Genomic DNA, 20934 nt, shown 5'->3' with positions numbered 1-20934 from the left:
AGCTGCCTCCTGCACGCCCCCTACTGGGGATGTGCCCACAGCCAAGGTACATGCCCTTGACCGGAATCGAACCTGGGACCCTTGAGTCCGCAGGCCAATGCTCTATCCACTGAGCCAAACCGGTTAGGGCTACTTTCTCTCTTTTTAGATCTTATTCATTCTTAAAGCTCAGCTTAGGCAGCGTATGTAGTGGAAAGAATATTGACTTTCACAGGTTTGGACTCATTCGTGGCTCTACCATTTATAAGATATGTGACCTTGGGTGAGTTGTACATCACTGGTTTCTTATTCTGAAATGCTGGTCCCAAAAGGTTGTTGTAGTAATTAAGCAGATTTATAAAGTGCCTGTGCACTGTAATAGTAGCTATAATTTATTGACACTTAAGTATAAACAGGTGTTTTTCTTCCCTTTTTACTAAATTCTGTTACTAAATTCTTTTACTAAATGCTGTTCTGTCAGGAAACCTTTTAAAGCCTCCCTAGGTGACACTGCTCACTCCTTTCTTTGCTTTTCCAATGCTGCTGTTACAGATATTTTAGAATTAAAACATTTATTTCATGCTTACCTGCTCTTCCTTAGTCTGTAAGCTTCCTGAGAGCTGAAAGCAGTGACCATACTTTGTATCTCTGTCTCTCAGTCTCTCAGTCTCTCACATGGCTTAGGCCCTCAGCAGCTGTGTGTTGAATAAATGTTTGAAAAATGATTTTTTTCTGGGTCTCTAAGGAACAGTGAGAGGTTTCTGATTGAAATAACAAGCAATGCATACATGATTGTTTTATTTGTATTTTTAATGGCAAGTGAAGTAATTTTAAAATGAGGTAATTGAAGTAATTGCTTTTACTTACTTATTACATAGTGAATATAAAGTAGCATTTGTTAAATTTATGCTAATTGTTTATAATATCTAAAACTTATATTTTAAAATCAAATGTACATTAGTGTCATGATAATCATATCATGTATTTATATTAAATAGATTCTTTTATGTATTTTTGCAGTTATCATCAGATTTCTCTTAGCAGAATACACTATTGTCTTTATTTAATCAAAATGTTTTGAAGCGTGTTCACATTAAAGAGATGGGAAATTATTTCAGGGAAGAAAGAATTTTCTCAAAATAGGTGATTAGAATTGGTTCAATGCCAGTTTCATATTACCATTTATACTTATTGTTTCAATTATTTGTTTAGGTGATTTTACTCATATTACCAGTATATAGTAATTTTTTTTTGCTGTATATTCTCCAAATATGCCTTTTATAAAGCAAGGCAGAGATGAATAAAACTATCTTGCCATCCAAAATAAGGACATATATAGGGTGTCCCAAAAAATGTATACACACACTTTGAATGATTATAAAGGCAGTGTTTATAACAGTACATTTCATTTTCAAAGTTGAGCTATCAGCTGTTAAGTGTGTATACATTTTTTTGCGGACACCCTGTATTTGCCTTATCAGATACTCCTAGTGCTAATACACATTATGGTAGATGATTGGCACAAAATGTCTTTATTTTAATTTTATTATTTTTTTAAATTTAATTTACTGGGGTGACATTGGTTAAGAAAATCATACATGTTTCAAGCATACAACTCAATAACACATCATCTGCATGCTTCATCGTGTGCTCACCACCCAAAGTCAAGTCTCTCTCTGTCACCATCCCCCCTTTACTCTCTCCCACCTCCCCCCAACCCCTTTTTCTCTGGCAAACACCACACTGTTGTCTGTGCTATGTGCTATTTATTTATTTGTTTACTTAATCCCTTCATCTTTTTCACCCAATTCCCTAATGCTCCTCTCCTCTGACAGCTGTCTGTTCTATATATCTATGATTCTGTTTCTATCATTTTGTTAGATTAGCACAAAATATCTTTAAAATCTAAATGTTCATTGGTGATGAATGGATAAAGAAAATATGGTATATACATACAATGGAATATTACTTAGCTATTTAAAAGGAATGAAATCTTGCCATTGCAATAACGTGGATGGACCTTGAAGACATTATGCTAAGTGAAATATGTCAGTTAGTAATAGACAGATATGTGTGGAATCTAAAAAACAAATCATCCAAACAATCGAAGGTCACAGAAATATAGGCGGATGTGGAGGTTGGGTGAAATGGTGAAGGGTATCAAAAGATACAAACTTCTAGGTATAAATAAGTCATGGGGATGTAATTTACAGTTAATACTATATTGCAAATTTGAAAGTTGCTAAGAGAGTAGATCTTAAAAATTGGGACAGATGGGAGAGGATAAAGAAGAGCAATGTCACTTTCTTTAGCCAAGAGATACTGGAAACCTAAGACCAAGCAGTAGGCTTTTTAAGACGTTAGGAACTGAAGATATTGTTTGACTGATTCAGCCAGTCCTAAGAGCTTAGGTTCTTAAGCTAAGGTCCTCGGAAACAGAGAAATCAAGGAATCCGTGTACTTGGATGGGGAAAAAGAACATTTTAATTTTTATTAATCTCTAACTCATATTAAACATTTACTCAGTTATGAAGGATTTGATGCAGCCAGTCCTCCTTTTAACAAGCCATAATAGTATTAGCAGTAGTTTTGAATTTATCATAAAGAGAAATCATAGATACCACAATTCAGTTATTGCAAATATATTGAAATATTGTTTATACTTGTCACTACTTTGAAATTACAGTGGTTATTAGACCTAAGAGTAGAGCTTGTTATTTAATGTTATTAAAGATGTATATAGATTACAGTATCACAAATTTGTTTTTATGTCATGTATTTGTTTTTATACTAGTATTTTGATTTATATTACCCCACATGTTTTTTTTATGCATTTAATTACTTATCCTTGAGAAGGCTTTGCCAGATTGCCAAAAATGGTCATGGGTCAAAAATTGTGAAAAATCTTTCTTTTAGAGGCTGAGACATATTGTAGAAGGCATAAAAGAACCAGAGAGAAGGTTCTAGAATAGTGGTTGAGCATACAGACTTAAAAGAATGCAAATATATTTTTTAAAAGGAGGGACATATTTTGCTACTGTTGTATGTTTTAGTGCATGTGTTGAACCTTAAGTGAGAAAACAACCTCAAGGGCCGAGGATATGTTTATCAGCTATGTGGGTAGTTCTGGAAATCAAATAAGATCCAATCAGCTAAAACGAGGGGCATTAATAGAGAGAATTGATTGTATTGGTGATGGAAGACCTAAGAATCCAAACAGGGAATGAGGAGCCACCCAGAGATTACTAACGGCAGGAAGCCACCAACACTTCTAGGACAGAGGGCCAGTGGGAGCAGATAATGTTACCAGAGTCCAGAAGTTGGGGCTGTCTTATGGGAGGTAGAGCCATGGTAGGGGTTGTTCAGTCAGTGTTGGAATGTGGAGAGAAAGTATGGGGAGCTGGAACCTCAAAAGAGATGCAGCTACTGACAGCCATTTGGCATGGGAGCATGAGAATTATAGTTCCTATGATGAAATAGAATAGAGCAAAAGAAGGGGTTAGGTAATGGATCTGAGATCAAATGCACAAATGATTGGCAGTCTACACCTTATGCTCTTCAGCATTCATTATCTAGTGGCTAATTGCTACCACTTGGCCTTTGCCATTCTGGAAGTCCATCATTGCAATTGAAATTGGGGTGTTCATCTCAATGGTGGCATATCCCACGTTATCTCCACCATCCATTATTATCTTTGGCACATACAGGTTAGCCACCAGAGCTTTCTAATGATGCTTGTGCTGCCTCCTCCAGTGCAGTTTATAGCATTTTAATTAGGAAAAGAATGCCTTTGGGTCCTTCAAGAGGATGTAATAGGGGGAAGGGGAAGTTTTGGTTTGCTTGTAATAAAACTACTCCCATCTCCTTAAGTCTCGATATGACATCAGGAAAGTACTGGCATTTTGACCTCATTAAATGATTGTAGGCCGTGGTTAAAATCAATTTACAGTCATCTATCCAAGCCAGGGGTGGCAAACTTTTTGACTCGAGGGCCACAATGGGTTCTTAAACTGGACCGGAGGGCCGGAACAAAAGCATGGATGGAGTGTTTGTGTGAACTAATATAAATTCAAAGTAAACATCATTACATAAAAGGGTACGGTCTTTTTTTTTTTTTTTAGTTTTATTCATTTCAAATGGGCCGGATCCGGCCCACGGGCCGTAGTTTGCCCACGGCTGATCCAAGCAAACTGTTAGAGCTAGCTAGTTAAATCCAAATCAATCCTATATATGTTCTGCAGGTTCCTGCTAGTAAAAGATTATCAAGATTTTGCAGTTCTTTTGCTGTATAAGCTATTTTCTTCTGGACCTGACTTTGCATTTCTCCTCTTGCAGCAAAGAGAGTTTTGAATCTGTCTATAGTGACAAAAGGTGGTGGAGGTTGGTCTTGCAAATCCTCTTGCAAGACAGCTGCTTCAGGTGTGGTCATTACTAAATCTTCAAGCAAGGGAAGGCTAGTTACCTCAGACAGGGAGGAGAGAGGCGGCTTTTGTTGGCAAGGGGTGTTCAAGGGGGCATTTGGGATTTTACATTTTTTAGGTGTATATAATTCCAAAAGCCCTCACCCATCTCCTTCCTTCTTATCTAATGCCCAACTGATACTTAGCATCTTTTAAAAAAAATTTTTTTTTTACTGATTCAGAGAGGAAGGGAGAGTGGGAGAGAAACATTAATGATGAGAGAGAATCATTGATCAGCTGCCTCCCTACATGAGGGATCGAGCCCGCAACCCGGGCATGCTCTCTGGGAATTGAACCATGACCTCCTAGATCAGTGATGGCGAACCTTTTGAGCTCGGCGTGTCAGCATTTTGAAAAACCCTAACTTAACTCTGGTGCCGTGTCACATATAGAAATTTTTTGATATTTGCAACCATAGTAAAACAAAGACTTATATTTTTGATATTTATTTTATATATTTAAATGCCATTTAACAAAGAAAAATCAACCAAAAAAATGAGTTCACGTGTCACCTCTGACACGCGTGTCATAGGTTCGCCAGCAATGTCCTAGATCATAGGTGGACCCTCAACCACTGAGCCACGCCGGCCGGGTGATACTTAGCATCTTAACATTAGAAACTTGGGGAGGCTCTTTATTCAACTTGTAATTCTGCATTTCGCATAATTAGATTTTTTTGGTCTAGTCCTTAGCCTTGTCTGTCCTGGGGTTATGAGAAATAAGAGATTCTTTTACACTTGAAATAGAAATTCTCTGGTTTTCTGACCACCTTGAGCTGAGATTATTATTTTGTTTTTATAAGTTCTCTGATACAGCCTTTTTACCTCACAGGTCTTGTAGTAAACTATACTGCCATAATGGTCAAATGCAATTGCTACTTCATTTCCCACAAGCTTGTCTTTAACTTTATTCTAGACAACTGTACATGATAATTTAAAAAATTGTGATCCCACTATATCTCATGGATCCCTAATATCCCATTTCTAGGTAGAGCTCTTCATTATATTTAGGCTCATATAGGTTCACCAGCCAATATCAGAAACCCATCTAGAGATAATTTCTGATACCAAGAGCTATGTTACTTGGAGTCCAGTCAAGAAAATGGACATTACTTTAGGTCTGTCAACAAAAGGACATTAGTAAAGGCAATCGATCACACAGGTACTAGAATTGCTGCAAGACAAACGGTATATTATCAACTCAGAGGGTAGCAACATGTGAAGCTTCTTCCACTCCTAAGAGTAATCTTGACTTTGTAATTAAGGTTGTTGTATGATTTTTTCTTTTACTATTGAAAAATATTTGTAAATTCTTATTTTATAAGTATAGTGTTATGAAGGCATTGCTATTCTAAAAATTTGAATGGGAAATTATTTTATTTTTTATATGTGGAAAAAATGTAACTGTTGCTACACTCTACATTTTAATAGCAACTTAAGTGATTTCTGATGTTGTCCTGCAGAGATTTTTTTGTCTCTTATTTGATAGTAGCTCAAAGCTTTCCTAAATGATACTTTTCTAGCATTCTTTCTGATCTACCATTTTTTCTTTCCCACCAGCAACAAATCATTTTGCTTTTCTTTGTAATATCATAGCATTTTTACCTCTTTTATAAAAGTTATGCCATATGCCTTTCTATAGTATTGAATTCCTGGTTTTTATATCTTTCACTGTACTTAGCACATAGCAAGTGTTTAATATTATTTAATGAGTCATTGATTCGACAATAGAATTTTAGAGTGGGAAAGGACTTTACAAATCACCCAGTTCTAATTTTCAGACCTATGTTCTGTCACATTAATTCATAGAAGGATATTAGGTAAATTAAATCTAGTCATTAGATATCTAGCTTTCTAGATATTAGATAAATTAGATATTAGTTTATTCAGACCCCTGAAAAGTTGGCATTTTTATTACTTTAGGCTCTATCAGTAAAATCATAATCAAGAGAAATAATATAGACAATATTTACCAAACTATATTTTGATGCAGTTTGCTTCTTTTTTTAAAAAAATATATTTTATTGATTTTTAAAAAAATATATATTTTATTGATTTTCTACAGAGAGGAAGGGAGAGGAATAGAGAGTTAGAAACATCGATGAGTGAGAAACATCGATCAGCTGCCTCCTGCACACCTCCCACTGGGGATGTGCCCGCAACCAAGGTACATGCCCTTGACCGGAATCGAACCTGGGACCTTTCAGTCCGCAGGCCGACGCTCTATCATCCACTGAGCCAAACCGGTTAGGGCGCAGTTTGCTTCTTGACTTCATTTAGAGACTAGGAGAGGAGGAGGGAATGAATTTTTAAGTGCTTACTATGTGTCATGCATTTTTTCCACTTCTTAGATATAACTATTAACTGAGTAAAACTTGTGATTTTCCTTTATTTTTATAAGAATTTAATATAAGAATTAAAATTTTTTCCTCTGGTGGATTCCCTAAAATAAGAAAATTACTAGTGTCATTTGGTTAGGCTAGTGTTTCTTTTCCAGTCTTTCAGAAAGTATAAATTCTTATCTTATAAATATTATAGAAACAAGTTTTTTTTAAGAAATGTAAGTGTTTGGGTTAATGATCTAATAATCTTGGAAACATATTGTAATATTGGTTCATGATATCAGAAATTCGCTTTTAGCTGGCAAGCTATGAGGGCCAGATTGCCAGGCTACGCTCTGAGGTTGAAAAAGGAGAAGCATTGCGACAAAGTTTGGAATATGACTTGGCTGTTGCTAGAAAGGAAGCTGGTCTTGGAAGACGGGCTGCTGAAGAACGGTTAGCTGAGGCACATAAGATCCAAGAAAAACTCTGTGGTAAGACCATTTCCATTTCTTCCCATGTTAAGAATTGTGACCTCATTGAATATCATTGCTTGGTGTTTATGCATTCCATGTAGGGTCAGAGGTAAGATTCATTGACTGACCTTTGACTTTGGTGGGTGTGTATAAAGTTTTCTGGCAGTTATGTGAATATTTATCTACTTAACATTAATTTTTTTTATGTTGTGTATGTGTGGAAAAAGGGGTTCAACATTCTGTTAACCACTTAAAAATTTATTTTTTAAAAATATATTTTTATTGATTTCAGAGAGGAAGAGAGAGGGAGAGAGAGATAGAAACATCAATGATGAGAGAGAATCATTGATCGGCTGCCTTGTGCACGCCCCCCACCGGGACTGAGCCCAAAACATGGGCATGTGCCCTGATTGGAAATCAAACCATGACCTCCTGGTTCATAGGTTGACATTTAACTGAGCCATTTTAGGGCACTTTTCATTTTTTTAATCCTCAGCCAAGGATGTTTATTGATTTTAGAGAGAGAAAGAGAGAGAGAAAAACACTGATGTGAGAGAGAAATCAATCATTTGCCTCCTGTACACATCCTGACTAGGGATCGAATCTAGGTATGTGCCCTGACTGGGAATCAAACCTGCAACCTCTTTGGTGTATGGGATGATGCTCCAACCAACTGAGCCACCCAGCCGGGGCCACATAGAGATGAAAAGAAATGTATTGTAGGCCTTCTACCACATACTGTCTTGAATTAGAATCTCTAGCTTGAGAGAATCTGTAGGTACAAGAAGCCCTGCAGGTGATTTTATTGATTAGCGAAGTTTAGGAACCACTGGGTTAGGTGTGGTGCCTAGAAAAGAAAAAGGCAGCTGATTTAACTCTCAAAAGTTATCTGTTAATATAGCATATGCCCATCTTTTAAAATCTTTTTACTTAAGTATATCTTAAAGAAATGTGCTTAGATTTAAGTGTAAACTGATCACAAGAACCCAGATCATGAAATATAAAATTACCAGAGTCCTTCCACATGGATAACTGCTATCCTGATTTTTAATAGCAAGGATTAATTTTGCCCTTTTTTGGTACTTTATGTGAATGGACTCACCTAGTACTCTTTTGCGTCTGACTTCTTTCCTTCAACATTGTTAGACTTGTGAGTTCATCCATAATGCTTTATGAACTTCATATTGATATTTAGTATTATATTGTGTGGCTATTCCCCACTTATTATCCATTCACTATTGATGGACATTTGGGTTGTGTCTGAGTTTTGGTTATTAAGAATAATGTTGTTGCTCTGGTGGTGTGGCTTAGTTGGTTGGGTGTTGTCCTGTGGACGGAAAGGTTCAATTCTTTGTCAAGGCACATGCCCTGGTTGCCGGCTCTGTCCCGGGTAGGGGGTGTGCAGGAGGCAGCTGATTGATGTTCCCCTCTCACATTGATGTTCTCTCTCTCCCTCTCCCTTTTTTCTCTAAAAATAAATAAAAATATTAAAAAAAGAATAATGTTGCTATGAATATTTTTGTACACAGCAGGTGTTACCTAAGAGAGCACTGAAGGTGAATTCAGAAGATTTAGGTTTGAGTCTGGTTCTACCATTCATTTACAGGTGTTTGAACCTAGGTTGTTTTAAGGATGAAATAAGAAAATGAAAGTGCTTTGTTTACTGCATGAGGCTAAAGAAATGTTAAGTTATAAATATTACAAAAGCTAGGTACTCTAGTCTTGGCCAGCTGTCTTTGGTTATTGTCATTGCTCAGAAGTGTTTTTGATGACTTCTGGCATTTAATAACTATACCACTTAGGAATAAAAGGATTGCAAGGAACTAGATATACAAGTTAATGGCTTTAATTTAATAATGAGGATATTGAAGTTTAGGGAAGTTACTTGCCTTAAGTAAAATAATTTCAATAGATATGTTACAGAGGAACTGGAGAAATGGTCACAAATCACATGAAAAATGCTTAACCTTACTTTTCATTAGGCAAATGCAAATTAAAAACCACTGTGACTATAACTACATGTCCCATCCAATGGCTCTAATTGAAAAAACTGTCAATACCAAATGCTAATCAGGATATAGAGCACTGGAATTTTTATAGTTAGTGGAAGAGTAAAATGGTACAACTACTTTGGAAAAAAACTGGCAATTTCTTTTAAAATAATCATATCATTATCCTTTGACTCAGCAGTTTTACTCTTTGGTATTTCTCCCTGAGAAACATTTGACTTGTACACCAGTTTTCATAGTAGCTCTTTTATGACAGCCACAAATTGGAAAAAAACAAAAAAACTGTAAATGCCTATTGACAAAAGAATGAAGAAATAATTTGTTATATTCATACATGAAATACTACTCAACAATAAAAATGAACCAGTTACTGATACATGCAATCACATGAGTGAATTTCAAAACCATTATGCTGAATGAAGTTTATACATAAGAGGACATCCTGCATGACTACATTTATATGAAGTTCTGGGACAGAGAAAACTAATTGTTGGTGAAAAAGAAATCAGAACAGTGGTTGCCTCTGGGATGGGTTAGCAGTAGGGATTGACTGGGGAAGGTATGAGGAAACTTTCTGGGTTAAAGGAAATGTTCTATATTTTGATAGGTGTCTGGGTTCTATGAGTCTAGGCATTTATCAAATCTCTTTGAATGGTATACTTAAGAGTTGAGCATTTCACTATATGTAAATATTACCTTAAAAAAAGTGAAACTATATTGAATTCTAGTTAACAATATGAATGCTGAATTATTTTGGAGTGCAATATATTTGCAACTTGCTCTGCAATGCATAAAAAAGTATTATGGTTTGATGGATGGTAAGTGAATGGATGCATAGATGAATGTGTGATAAAACAAATATAGTAAAATATTAGCAGTCATAGAGTCTAGGTGGTTTTATGGGTGTTCACTGTAATACTTTCAAGTTTATGTATTTTTGAAGAATTTTATGATAAAATGTTGATGTTAGAGAAAAACAAACTAATGCAGCTATGGGATATTAAAAAAGATAATCCCATAATGATTGAGACATGACAAGAAAGAAAGTTTTGGAAGCTGGAAAGCAAATGGATGAGGGATAACTGATTTAGCAGACTGAGATGTTAGAATCCTAAACCAGGAGTGGGGAAAGCTGGCAGACAACTTGTTTGAGAGTCAAAAGTCTTATGAACTGACCAGCTGGTGTGGTTCAGTGGTTGACCATTTACCTATGAACCAGGAGGTCACGGTTTAATTCCTGGACAGGGCACATGCCCGGGTTGTGGACTCGACCCTCAGTGGGGGACGTGCAGGAGGCAGCCAATGAATGATTCTCTCTCATCATTGATGTTTCTATCTCTCTCTCCTTCTCCCTTCCTCTCTGAAATCAATAAAAATGTATTAAAAAAAGTCTTATGAACTGGAGACACCAGATACCTTTGGGATTAGGAATTGGAAGTAGCTGTTTGTTCTTAAGTCCCCTTCCCACCAGCATGCTACTCTGGATTGTTCCCACTCGGGAGGCTTAATCTCTGGAAATGATCAAATAGAGGGTCTGAAGACTGGGAAAAACAGGACGATACCATATTCAATGCTGAATATTGAGGAACTATTTCTCCCAGCTTCCTTTTTCTATTGGCTTCACCAGATTTCTGCATTCCATGTGGGAGCTTGGAAGACTATTCTGTGGGTCACCTGACCAAGCCAAGTAGAAAAAAACTAATGATACTGATCTATGGCCCAGCCAGATTCTTCTCCAATGAAGATCACAGGTGTCAAGCTCCACACTGTGTCACCGTGTAGTTAATCCTAATTGTGAGCAAACAACCAAGAATTACCAGATACTTAGGGAAAGCCTCTGTAATGGAGAGAAAAAATTAACTTGAAATAATCAGAAAGTCTTCAGGGAGAAGATTTAACAAACAAGTAGCATTAATATCCTTAGAGCTGAAAGAGATTATATGCCACCTGTGAGGCAAGAACCAGATCCCATAAAAAAGAAAGCTCTTAGAAATTACAAGTCTGAAATCAAAAATTATGTCAATGGAAACATTGGAAGCTGAAGATGGAAGAAAACTTGCAGAAAGCCCTGGCATTGTGACTTAGTTGATTATGCATCGTCCATGCATTGAAAGGTCGCTGGTTCAGGGCACATGCCCAGATTGCGGGTTCAATCTTCAGCTGGGGTGTGTGTGGGAGGCAACCAATTGATGTTTCTCTCTCACATCGGTGCTTCTCTCTCTCTCTCCCTCTCCCTTCTTCTCTCCCTAAAATCAATAAAAACACATTTTAAAAAATCTCCCAGAAATTAGTGTAAAAAGATAGATGTAGAAAAATAGTAGAGAAAAGAAAATTTGAGGGCCAATCTGAATAATAGGGAATATTGAAAGAAAGAGATGAGAGAAAACAGAGAGGGATCAATTATCAATGAAATTAATTAAGAACACATCTCATAACTAAAGGTTGTGTCTGAGTTTCCAGATTGAAAGGGCCCATTGAATATTCACCACACTGGAAAGAAATAGACCCACTATAAAGTTTTCAAAAAGAGACAAAGATCCCAAAACATTCAAAGAGAAAAGGAATGAAAAGGAAAGAAAAATAGGCCACATGCGGAGGGACAGAAATAAAAATGGCCTCAAACTTCTTACCTGTAATGTAGACAGCTAGACCATGGGATAATGTCTTGTAGTGAGAGAAACTGGATGGGAGGGAGACTTTTTGAACCTTTGGAATATATGATCCATTCAAAATACAAATGTAATTGAAAAACAATACTACGAACTGTGGCATTTTTTGTTTACCAAGTGTGTTTGTACATATTTCTCATTTGATCTTTACAAAAATCTTAACTAGGAGGCATTTTATTCTGAGAGTCAGAGTGGTTTAATCAGGTGGTAGGTGATGGAGTCAGACCTGGAAGCCTTTCATTATTTCTTTTCTAGATGCTGAAACCCTAGTGGAGCGGTATTGGTTATTATGAAGGTAATATTAGGATGAGAGGGGATTGAGCCTAATTTTGGGGGAGTAAATACTATAGTTCTAAGGGTTGTAGCAGTGGTTTCCAATCTTAGTCTTGTGACAGTCTCATGTGTAAGATGTGTTACAACTAATTAGTTGCCAGTAGTCAAATGTCAAAATTTGTAATCTGTCAAGTCATTTAAAAAGAGTAGCTCTAGTCCGGCCTGTGTTGCTCAATGGTTGAGCGTCAACCTCTGAACCAGGTTTGATTCCCAGTCAGGGCACGTGCTCAGGTTTCGGGCATGATCCCTAGCAGGGGGCAGTTAATCAATGATTCTTATAATTGATGTTTCTCTCTCTTCCTCTCTCTGAAATCAATAAAAACATAAAAAAAAGAGTAGCCCTACATGTCACAGTGTTTTTTTAAAAAACATTTTATTTATTTTCTTGAATAGGAGAAAAAGAGTGGCAGTTGGTGCTAGAGGAGCACTGAAACTTGAGCATGTCTCTGGGAATATGTCATCTCATTTAATGGCAAAACCACCTTTGTGTGGAGGGGAAGAAGAGATAGAAAAATGGTAGAATCCTGGTTCTGGGACAGTGAGCTTCTCAAGAGTTTACTGGTGTGCAGTGGTTTCAGGTTTTGTCCTGAGATCATGCTGTAAATGAAATTAGCTCCAAGGCCTAGGTTTTTGAACCCTAGGGATTTAATTTATAGTTGTAAATATACCTATTATTCTTTTATATTTTTAATAGCTCAGAATACAGAACTTCAAGAAAGGGCAAATGAGATTGAGAATGCATTTCAGATTTCCCAGCAGAAATGGAAAGAAGAATGCAGAAGATTTGAATGTGATTTGGAAGAAAGAGACAATATAATTCAAAATTGCAATCAAGAATATGATTTACTTTTCAAAGAAAAAAGCAAACTAGAGAAAATTCTGCAGGTAAAATATTTTTATAAAGGAATTTCGCTATATATAATATTCATTGAGATGTGTTATACATTATTTGATGTTGTCCTTGAAAGGAAGGTAATATCAGAAGGCTAGGAAAGCTGATTTCCTTCTTCCCTCCCTCCCCCTCTCTCTTTCTTCTTTCCCTTTAGGGTCATTTTTGCAGGTCTCTTTTGTAATATGCTTTAGAATACATTAATATGTATACTCTTTCTTTTGTGAAAAACAGTTTGAAGTCTGTGATCAAAATTTAAACAATAAGCACATATAGGCATTTTATAAGAATATAAGGACTTTTAGCCCTTTTGGCTCAATAGCATGAAAATTTTAAATATAGAAATGTGGGTTCTAGATTTGGTCTGAATATACAATAAATATAGAAAAGTATTTATGTGTCTGATATATGCTTTATTATCTATACAGAGCTCATTCTATATGGATATGATGTATAAACAATTCGATGACCTTTTACTAAAATTATTGTGAGGTATTTATTCTCTCCCTTTCTCCCCCGCTTTTTCGTCCTTTGTACTCTCCGAAGTAAAAGTATGGTTTAAGGTTGAGGTTGCCAGCCACTTAGAAGTAGATTATGAATTATCTATATTTGCCATATTTTTGAAGTACCAGTTTAAATTAAAAAAATAAATACAAATGAACGTAATAAAAGTGCTCTACATTTACCACTGGTGTAGATGGCTTTTCAGAATCCTGGCAATAAATGTTCACTAGAGGTAATTTTACAAAAGCACTTACTAAATAGAAAAGTTTTGACACAAGCATTCCCAGACATTGTCAGTAGATCTGTTGTTTTCTTCTATAGCAATAGTCATAGCTTGTGTCTTGTTTGTTACTAGAATGGTGCCTGGCATCTATAAGGGCTTCATTACTATTCTAAAAGGGAAAGTTTAGGTGGTGACTGGTGCTACAAGTCCCTGAGTGGCCCTATATAACCTTCCCCATGTAAAATGTCTTGGAACTATGGGGAAAGAAGGTAACGGGTGACAGCATTCCTTATAGTCAGTCATTCTGCACCTCAAGTTACTTGAGCTTTTTATTTTATTTAATATATTCTTAATGGTTTCAGAGAGGATGGGAGAGGGAGAGAGGGATAGAAACATCAGTGATGAGAAAGAATCATTGATTGGCTGCCTCCTGCACACCCCTTGTTGGGGATCGAGCCCACAGCCCAGGCATATGCCCTTGACCGGAATCGAACCTGCGATCCTTCAGTCCGCAGGCGGACACTCTATTCACTGAGCCAAACCAGCTAGGGAAGTTACTTGATCCTGATGTGATCTTGATCAGCTGCTTGGTAGGAGAACTCTGCTTTGATTTTAGGCCATTGACTTTGAATTGATCTGCACAGAGACCCTTGGGAAATTAGGGATTGAGTAGGAGTCACTATTTAGCCCTCGGGGGAAAAAGCCTCCAGGTTCTTGTGATAGCTTTCCATTAGTGAAAGTTATGAGTAATCTTTAGTACGCAGCTATGCTGTTGTTAGGTGGACACAGGAGGCTTTCCTTCTCTCTCAGAAACCACAGAATCGTTCTCTTTGTGTGAATGGGGTCCGAGTTTTGAACCTTGTAGGTTATGATATTTGGCTTCTCAAGAAACCTGCAAGATTTTGAACTAACTTAGATCTAGCAAATATAGTACGACTAGGAAAACCCAAAAAGAAAAGCCAATAGTGTTTATCTGTAGAACTAGAAATTAATGACAGTCCAAACTTCTTAAAAAATATTTTTTGACTTCTCAAATTCTTTACACTCTAGAATTTCCTTATCCTGACTCCTTCCTAATCCCCTTTTGGAAATACAGTGTTTTCTGCCACATTTATATATACACTAGAAGCCCAGTGCACAAAATTCATGTACTGGGGGGGGGGTGTTTTTGCCAGCCTGCTCACCCCCTAACCACTCCCCTGCCAGCCTGATCGACGCCTAACTGCTCCCCTGCTAGCCCGATTGCCCCCAACTGCCCTCCCCTGCAGGCCTGGTCCCCCCCAACTGCCCTCCCCTGCTGGCCCAGTTGCCTCCAACTGCCCTCCCCTGCGAGCCCGGTAGCCCCCAATTGCCCTCCCCTGCTGGCCTGGTCGCCCCCAACTGCCCTCCCCTGCTGGCCTGGTCACCCACAACTGCCCTCCCCTGCCAGCCATCTTTGACCACATGGGGGTGGCCATCTTGTGCAAGGGCGTGATGGTCAATTTGCATATTACCTCTTTATTATATAGGATTATTAGGGATAATCTAAACAGTTTGCTCATAGGTAATCAGGTATTTTCATATTATGTACTTCACACATAGATTTATGTGTTTTTGTCTCTTTATCATATAATACATTTTGTTAAAACCTCTGAAGTTAAAAATTTCAGAAAAATTGGTTTAAATATATGCCTATGTGTGTATATATAAGATGTTCCTTATATTAAATAGGTAAGCATAGCTTCTTATTTAGGTTTATATTCTGATGATCACAATATAACAGTTCTATTAACATAAATTGTAATGAGTTTTAACAAGATAGGTAAGGAGAGTTCTTTGTACATTAAAATTGGGGATGAAGGGAGAAAGCTAACTTTTACTGATCTGATAGTAAAGCAAGATTTTATTCATATAAAGGAAGCATTGGAGAAACATCAGCAGGAGAAGAATGAAATGGACTCTCATATCAGGGAGACAGCACTGGAGGAGTTTCGATTACAAGCAGAACAATGGGAAGCAGAGAGAAGAGAGTTACAGTTTATAGTACAGGTATTTTTAAAATAATAACAATTCCTTAAGTATATCTTTTTAATGCTGATGATACTAAAATTACATTAGTGCAATAATTGATTGGCTTGCTCAAAGGGAAAATAATTCCTAGGCTTTGATCTCTGGAAGATGTTTCGTTTGTAATTACATGACAATATGGGCAACTGTTACCTAGAGGGACATCTCAAAATCACATAATTTGTTTTTTTAATCCTCAGCTGAGGATATGTTTTTATTGATTTTAGAGAAAGAAGAAGGGAGATAGAAAAAAACATCAATGTGAGAAACATCAATAGGTTTCCTCTCGTACATGCCCCTACTGGGGATCGAACCTGCAACCTAGGTATGTGCCCTGACCTGACGGGGATTGAACCCACAAGTTTTTGTGTATGGGTTGATGCTCCCAGTTACTGAGTCACCAGGTCAGGGCTACATTTAGTATTTTATTTTTCCAATTTAACATAATTATGTGAGACTGTTAGCAGTCTTTAATAGCCTAAAGAAATAGAATAATGTCTATCCACTATACAGTACACCTGAGACTAATACAAAATAATATTGATTGTAATTATAATTGAAAAATAAAATTAAAATGTTAATATTTAAAAAATAGAAGAAATAGAATGGATTTTGTATTTGAAATGATGTGTACAAATCTTACACTGTAGTGATTTTGAACTATTTTTAAGTGGTGTAGTGCAGATTCTTAATCATCTATTAACCTCTCCCCCCACAACACAGAGATTCCCCTTCAAATAGTCCAGTTTGGAAATCACTGATTACATCTAACCCCCTTTAAAGATGAGCAGATGGAAATTTATGATTTACTCAGATCATAGACTGAGTGATTAATGTGGGAAAAGACTACAAGTCTGCAGATTCTCACTCCAGTGTACTTTGCATTTGTTCAGAAGATTATATGTAAGTTATTTTGAAGGAGAGATAGGAGAAATTCAAACTGTGAATTCACTAACCAACTGATTTAAATTTTCAAATAAATTTCTATCATTCCTCTATTATTTTGTGATGACAAACACTATCGTATTAGTTACAGGTGTAAAACGCTGTGATTAGACATTTATATTACTTACAAAGTGATCACCCCAATAAATCTAGTACCCATTTGACACCATACATAGTTATTACAATACTAGAGGCCCGATGCACAAAATTTGTGCAAGGGCCTTGGCCTGGCCCCTGCCCGCTGCAGCCGCGGCTGGGGCCTCTGCTGTGGCCCTCGCCCACTGTATCTATGAATCTGTTTCTGTTCTGCTTGTTTATCTTGTTTTTTAGATTCCACATATAAATAAAATCATATGGCATTTGCCTTCCTCTGACTGATTTCATTATGTAGATGTGATTTTTGGTGCACTTTCTTTGGTCAGTCCTATAAAACTCAGATGAAAAGTAGGTGGTTATACCAGACTTTATATTACTAAGTACTAAAATAATTTAAAATTCTGTAGAATTAGTCTTTAATTATTATGTATAGGAAAGAATAGAGGAACATAGTTTATAATTACTACTTCCATTTGTAAGGTAACTTATTTTATAACTGAAATGTTCAGAGCTTTGTCTTTCAATGTCTTATCCTTTTTATAGTAACAAAAGAAAACTGCTTTTATTTATTTATTTGTTTGTTTATATTTTTTGTTAATCCTCTGGTGAGGTTTAGATGTGAGGATTGACCTCGTAAGCACAGTTGTGATTTAGGGATAGCTTGGAAGAAGTTACATGAAAAGGAAGTGTTTAAGAAGTTTGCCTTAAATACTTTAGGGCAACAAGGAATATTTTTTTGCCATTTCCTGAGAAACTGTTCACTGGTGCCCTGTGTAAGCAAATGACATAGAAAAATGCCACTGGTACTGCCTGTTTTTCCCCCAAACAGGAGATACCTTAATATTGAATTTATAAAGTTACTATGTATTGTGCTCATGGTAAAAACATGCTCCTAGTTTAGGAAAATTTAAAAGCAGAAAGTGAAGGTTTTGCTCCCTCCCTCTTCAATCCCACTCCTCATCTAAGGATATATAAACATATATTATTGTATTTACATAGTGAAATTATATGCCTCAATAATATTTGATGTCCATCTTTTAATTTTCTTAAATTATTTTTGTTGTGTTTGCATGCTATTCTGTCATGTGGAAATTCCTAATATATTTAAGGAATTCCTTATTGATGGACATTTTCTTTTCTTTAAATTTTTTTGCTCTAATTATAAATGATTCACTAACATTCTTGTTTATATCTTTAAGCTGTTGTAGAAGTGATTCAGCTGTGTTTATGCCTAGAAGTATTGATAAGTATTATCCAACGTTAGTCCCAGTTTATAGTTTACAGCAGCAAACACTTTTTTTTGGTTAATCCTCACCCAAGGATATTTTCTCCATTGATTTTTAGAGAAAGTGGAAGGAGGGAGTGGGGGGAGAAGAGAAAAGAGAAATGAAACATCGACGTGAGAGATACACATAGATTGGTTGCCTCCTGCACACGGCTGCAGTGGGACTGGGGATTGAACCTGCAACCCAGGTACGTGCCCTTGACCAGGAATCGAACTTGTGACCTGTTGGTGCATGGACCAACACTCTAACCACCTTGCCGCACTGGCTAGAGCAGCAAACACTTTTTGATTGTAGAACTCTGCTGGCTTTGGGGATTTAGAGAGGAGAAGCTTGTCTTGGCTCTTTCAGGGATAACCATGTACTAGATTGTGAATAGGTGTATTGATATATTTCCTAAGCTAGGAAGAAGTACTTTCGTTCTGATACATTTCTAACTCTGCTTCTATAATTCTTCAGAACTGAAACCATATTTTGGAGTCTGAGAGATATTGTTTCTATGAATACATATGAAAAATCATACTTTTGGGCTATGTTTCTGGAAGACGTAGAAAGAAAGCAAGTTTATTTTCTAACAGCACAATGTGGTTTGCTGTAATGTTAAATGTCAGTTCTAACACAGGCCTCATTTTAAAATATTTTAAGTTCAACACCTCCCTCTAGTGGAAAGAAGAAAAACTCTCTTAACTTCCAGTGTTCTTAGTATGATTTTATTTGTTAAACACACACACACTTTTTCACTGTAAGGATCCAAGTAGCTTTTGTTTGGATTAGAAAATAAATTCTTTGACAAAATGGGAAAAATTTTCTTGGAAGGAGGCAAATTAATTTTGTATGAGATGTTTATGGTTCTTTTTAATTTTCTTATATGTTATAATGCACCCCAGACGGGTTGTATTGATAAAACCATAAAATTAAAACAAATATTTGAACATATATAAAATAACCAATATCCAGTATAACCAATCAATTCCATTAATATAGCTAATATGTACCTTCTAGATCATGTATTTGTCATATTTGCTTCAGAATTAAAAACAAACAATCAATTGTTAGATTATTGAAGACTATTCTGAATCATTTCACCCTCCCACCAAAACCCTACCCCCAAAAGATGAACATTATTTTGAAGTTGGTGTTCAGTTTTCTGTCTGTGTACATTGATAGTGTATCATATTATTTTATCATTTTCTTTGTTTACAGAATATCATACAATGTGCATTTTTGTGCACCTTATCTTTTTTATTTGTTTTATTGATATTTATTCAAGTTAACAAAGTAACTCTGGCTCATTCAGTTTAACTTATGTATGGTATTTTATCCTATGCATATACCATACTTGATTTATCCATTACTTGAGTGATTGAGACTTAAGTTCTTTCCAAGTTTTAATTATTACAGATAGTGCTTCTGTGAACATCTGATACTTTTGTTTATGTGGGTATGTATTTAATGCATATGCAATTTAATGCATGCCAAGTTGTTCTGCCAAATGGTTATACCAATGTGAGAGAAGACTGTATTTCCTTTTACAGTCTCTTGAACACTTGGTATTTTTCAGATATAATTTTTTTGGCAGTAAGATGTATATGAAATTATATCTCATTCTTGTTTAATTTTCTATTTCCCTGACATTGAGCATGATATGTTTATTGGATATTTATGTTTCTTTTGTGAACTGACATTTTATATTTTTTCTTTTGGATTGTTTTATATTTTTATTAATTTAGAGGAACTTTTTATATATTTGGTTACCAGCCCTTAGTTATTAATATCCCTATTGCAAACATCTTTTTTTATTTCTTTGTGGAGACAATTTACATTGTGTTTGATGTATAATTTGAAATTTTAAGGTACTTGAATTTATGAGTCTTCATTCATAGTGCTTGTAATGTCTTATGTAACCTAAAATTATAAAGAGAATATATATTTTTTCTCTATATAGCATGAGATAGGATCTAATTTTATTCTTTGCCAAGTGCATAGCCAAATGTCCCTGTGCCAGTTATTCAGCTCTCTATTCTGTTACCACTGAATGATTTATAATGTTGTCTGTTTCACATACCAAGTTCCTTTATATCTAAGGCTTGGTTCCTGGGTGTTCTGTTCTGTTCCACTTTTATTTCTATTTATGAATAAATTATAAATTTATTATTTTCATAGATTTACAGTAAGTCTTGATCTCTAGTAGGCTAAGTTTCCCTCTCCTTATTCTTAGTATTTTTTGGGGGGGCAAGAGGAGAATTATTCTTAGCCTTTACTGTTCCATGTGAGTTTGAGGATTGGCTTCTTGTATGCCACCAAAAAATCTTGTAATTTTGGTTGGGATTGGATTATACTGCTAGATCTATTTGGCAAAGAGTTGATTTTCTCAGTGCATATTACTTCTATTTTCCATTCCCCTCTCCTTATTCTTAGTATTTTTTGGGGGGGCAAGAGGAGAATTATTCTTAGCCTTTACTGTTCCATGTGAGTTTGAGGATTGGCTTCTTGTATGCCACCAAAAAATCTTGTAATTTTGGTTGGGATTGGATTATACTGCTAGATCTATTTGGCAAAGAGCTGATTTTCTCAGTGCATATTACTTCTATTTTATATTTTTGTTCTATTTTCTGAAGGTATTTCCTCAATTTTATATTGCAACCTTTGTATTGCATTTTTATTTCTGCTTTTGGATTTTTAATTTCCAAGAGTTCATTCTT

The 20934-nt window shown here is 35.9% G+C and overlaps 1 protein-coding gene across 1 annotated transcript in view; it reads left to right on the top strand.

Annotated features, from left to right (window-relative positions):
• Positions 1–20934, top strand: part of CCDC171 (coiled-coil domain containing 171) — a 250803-nt gene that overhangs the window by 13121 nt on the left and 216748 nt on the right. Inside the window, exons 4-6 of the mRNA XM_014542370.1 lie at positions 7079–7253; positions 12941–13131; positions 15759–15890. Of these exons, the coding sequence (XP_014397856.1) occupies positions 7079–7253; positions 12941–13131; positions 15759–15890 (498 nt within the window). The remainder of the gene's footprint in view (positions 1–7078; positions 7254–12940; positions 13132–15758; positions 15891–20934) is intronic.

The sequence above is a fragment of the Myotis brandtii genome, unplaced genomic scaffold (genome assembly GCF_000412655.1).
Source record: "Myotis brandtii unplaced genomic scaffold, ASM41265v1 scaffold30, whole genome shotgun sequence".
In the NCBI taxonomy this organism is placed as follows: Eukaryota; Metazoa; Chordata; class Mammalia; order Chiroptera; family Vespertilionidae; genus Myotis; species Myotis brandtii.
Note: the sequence above shows the minus strand (reverse complement) of the source record. Positions and strands in the feature narration are given on the sequence as shown.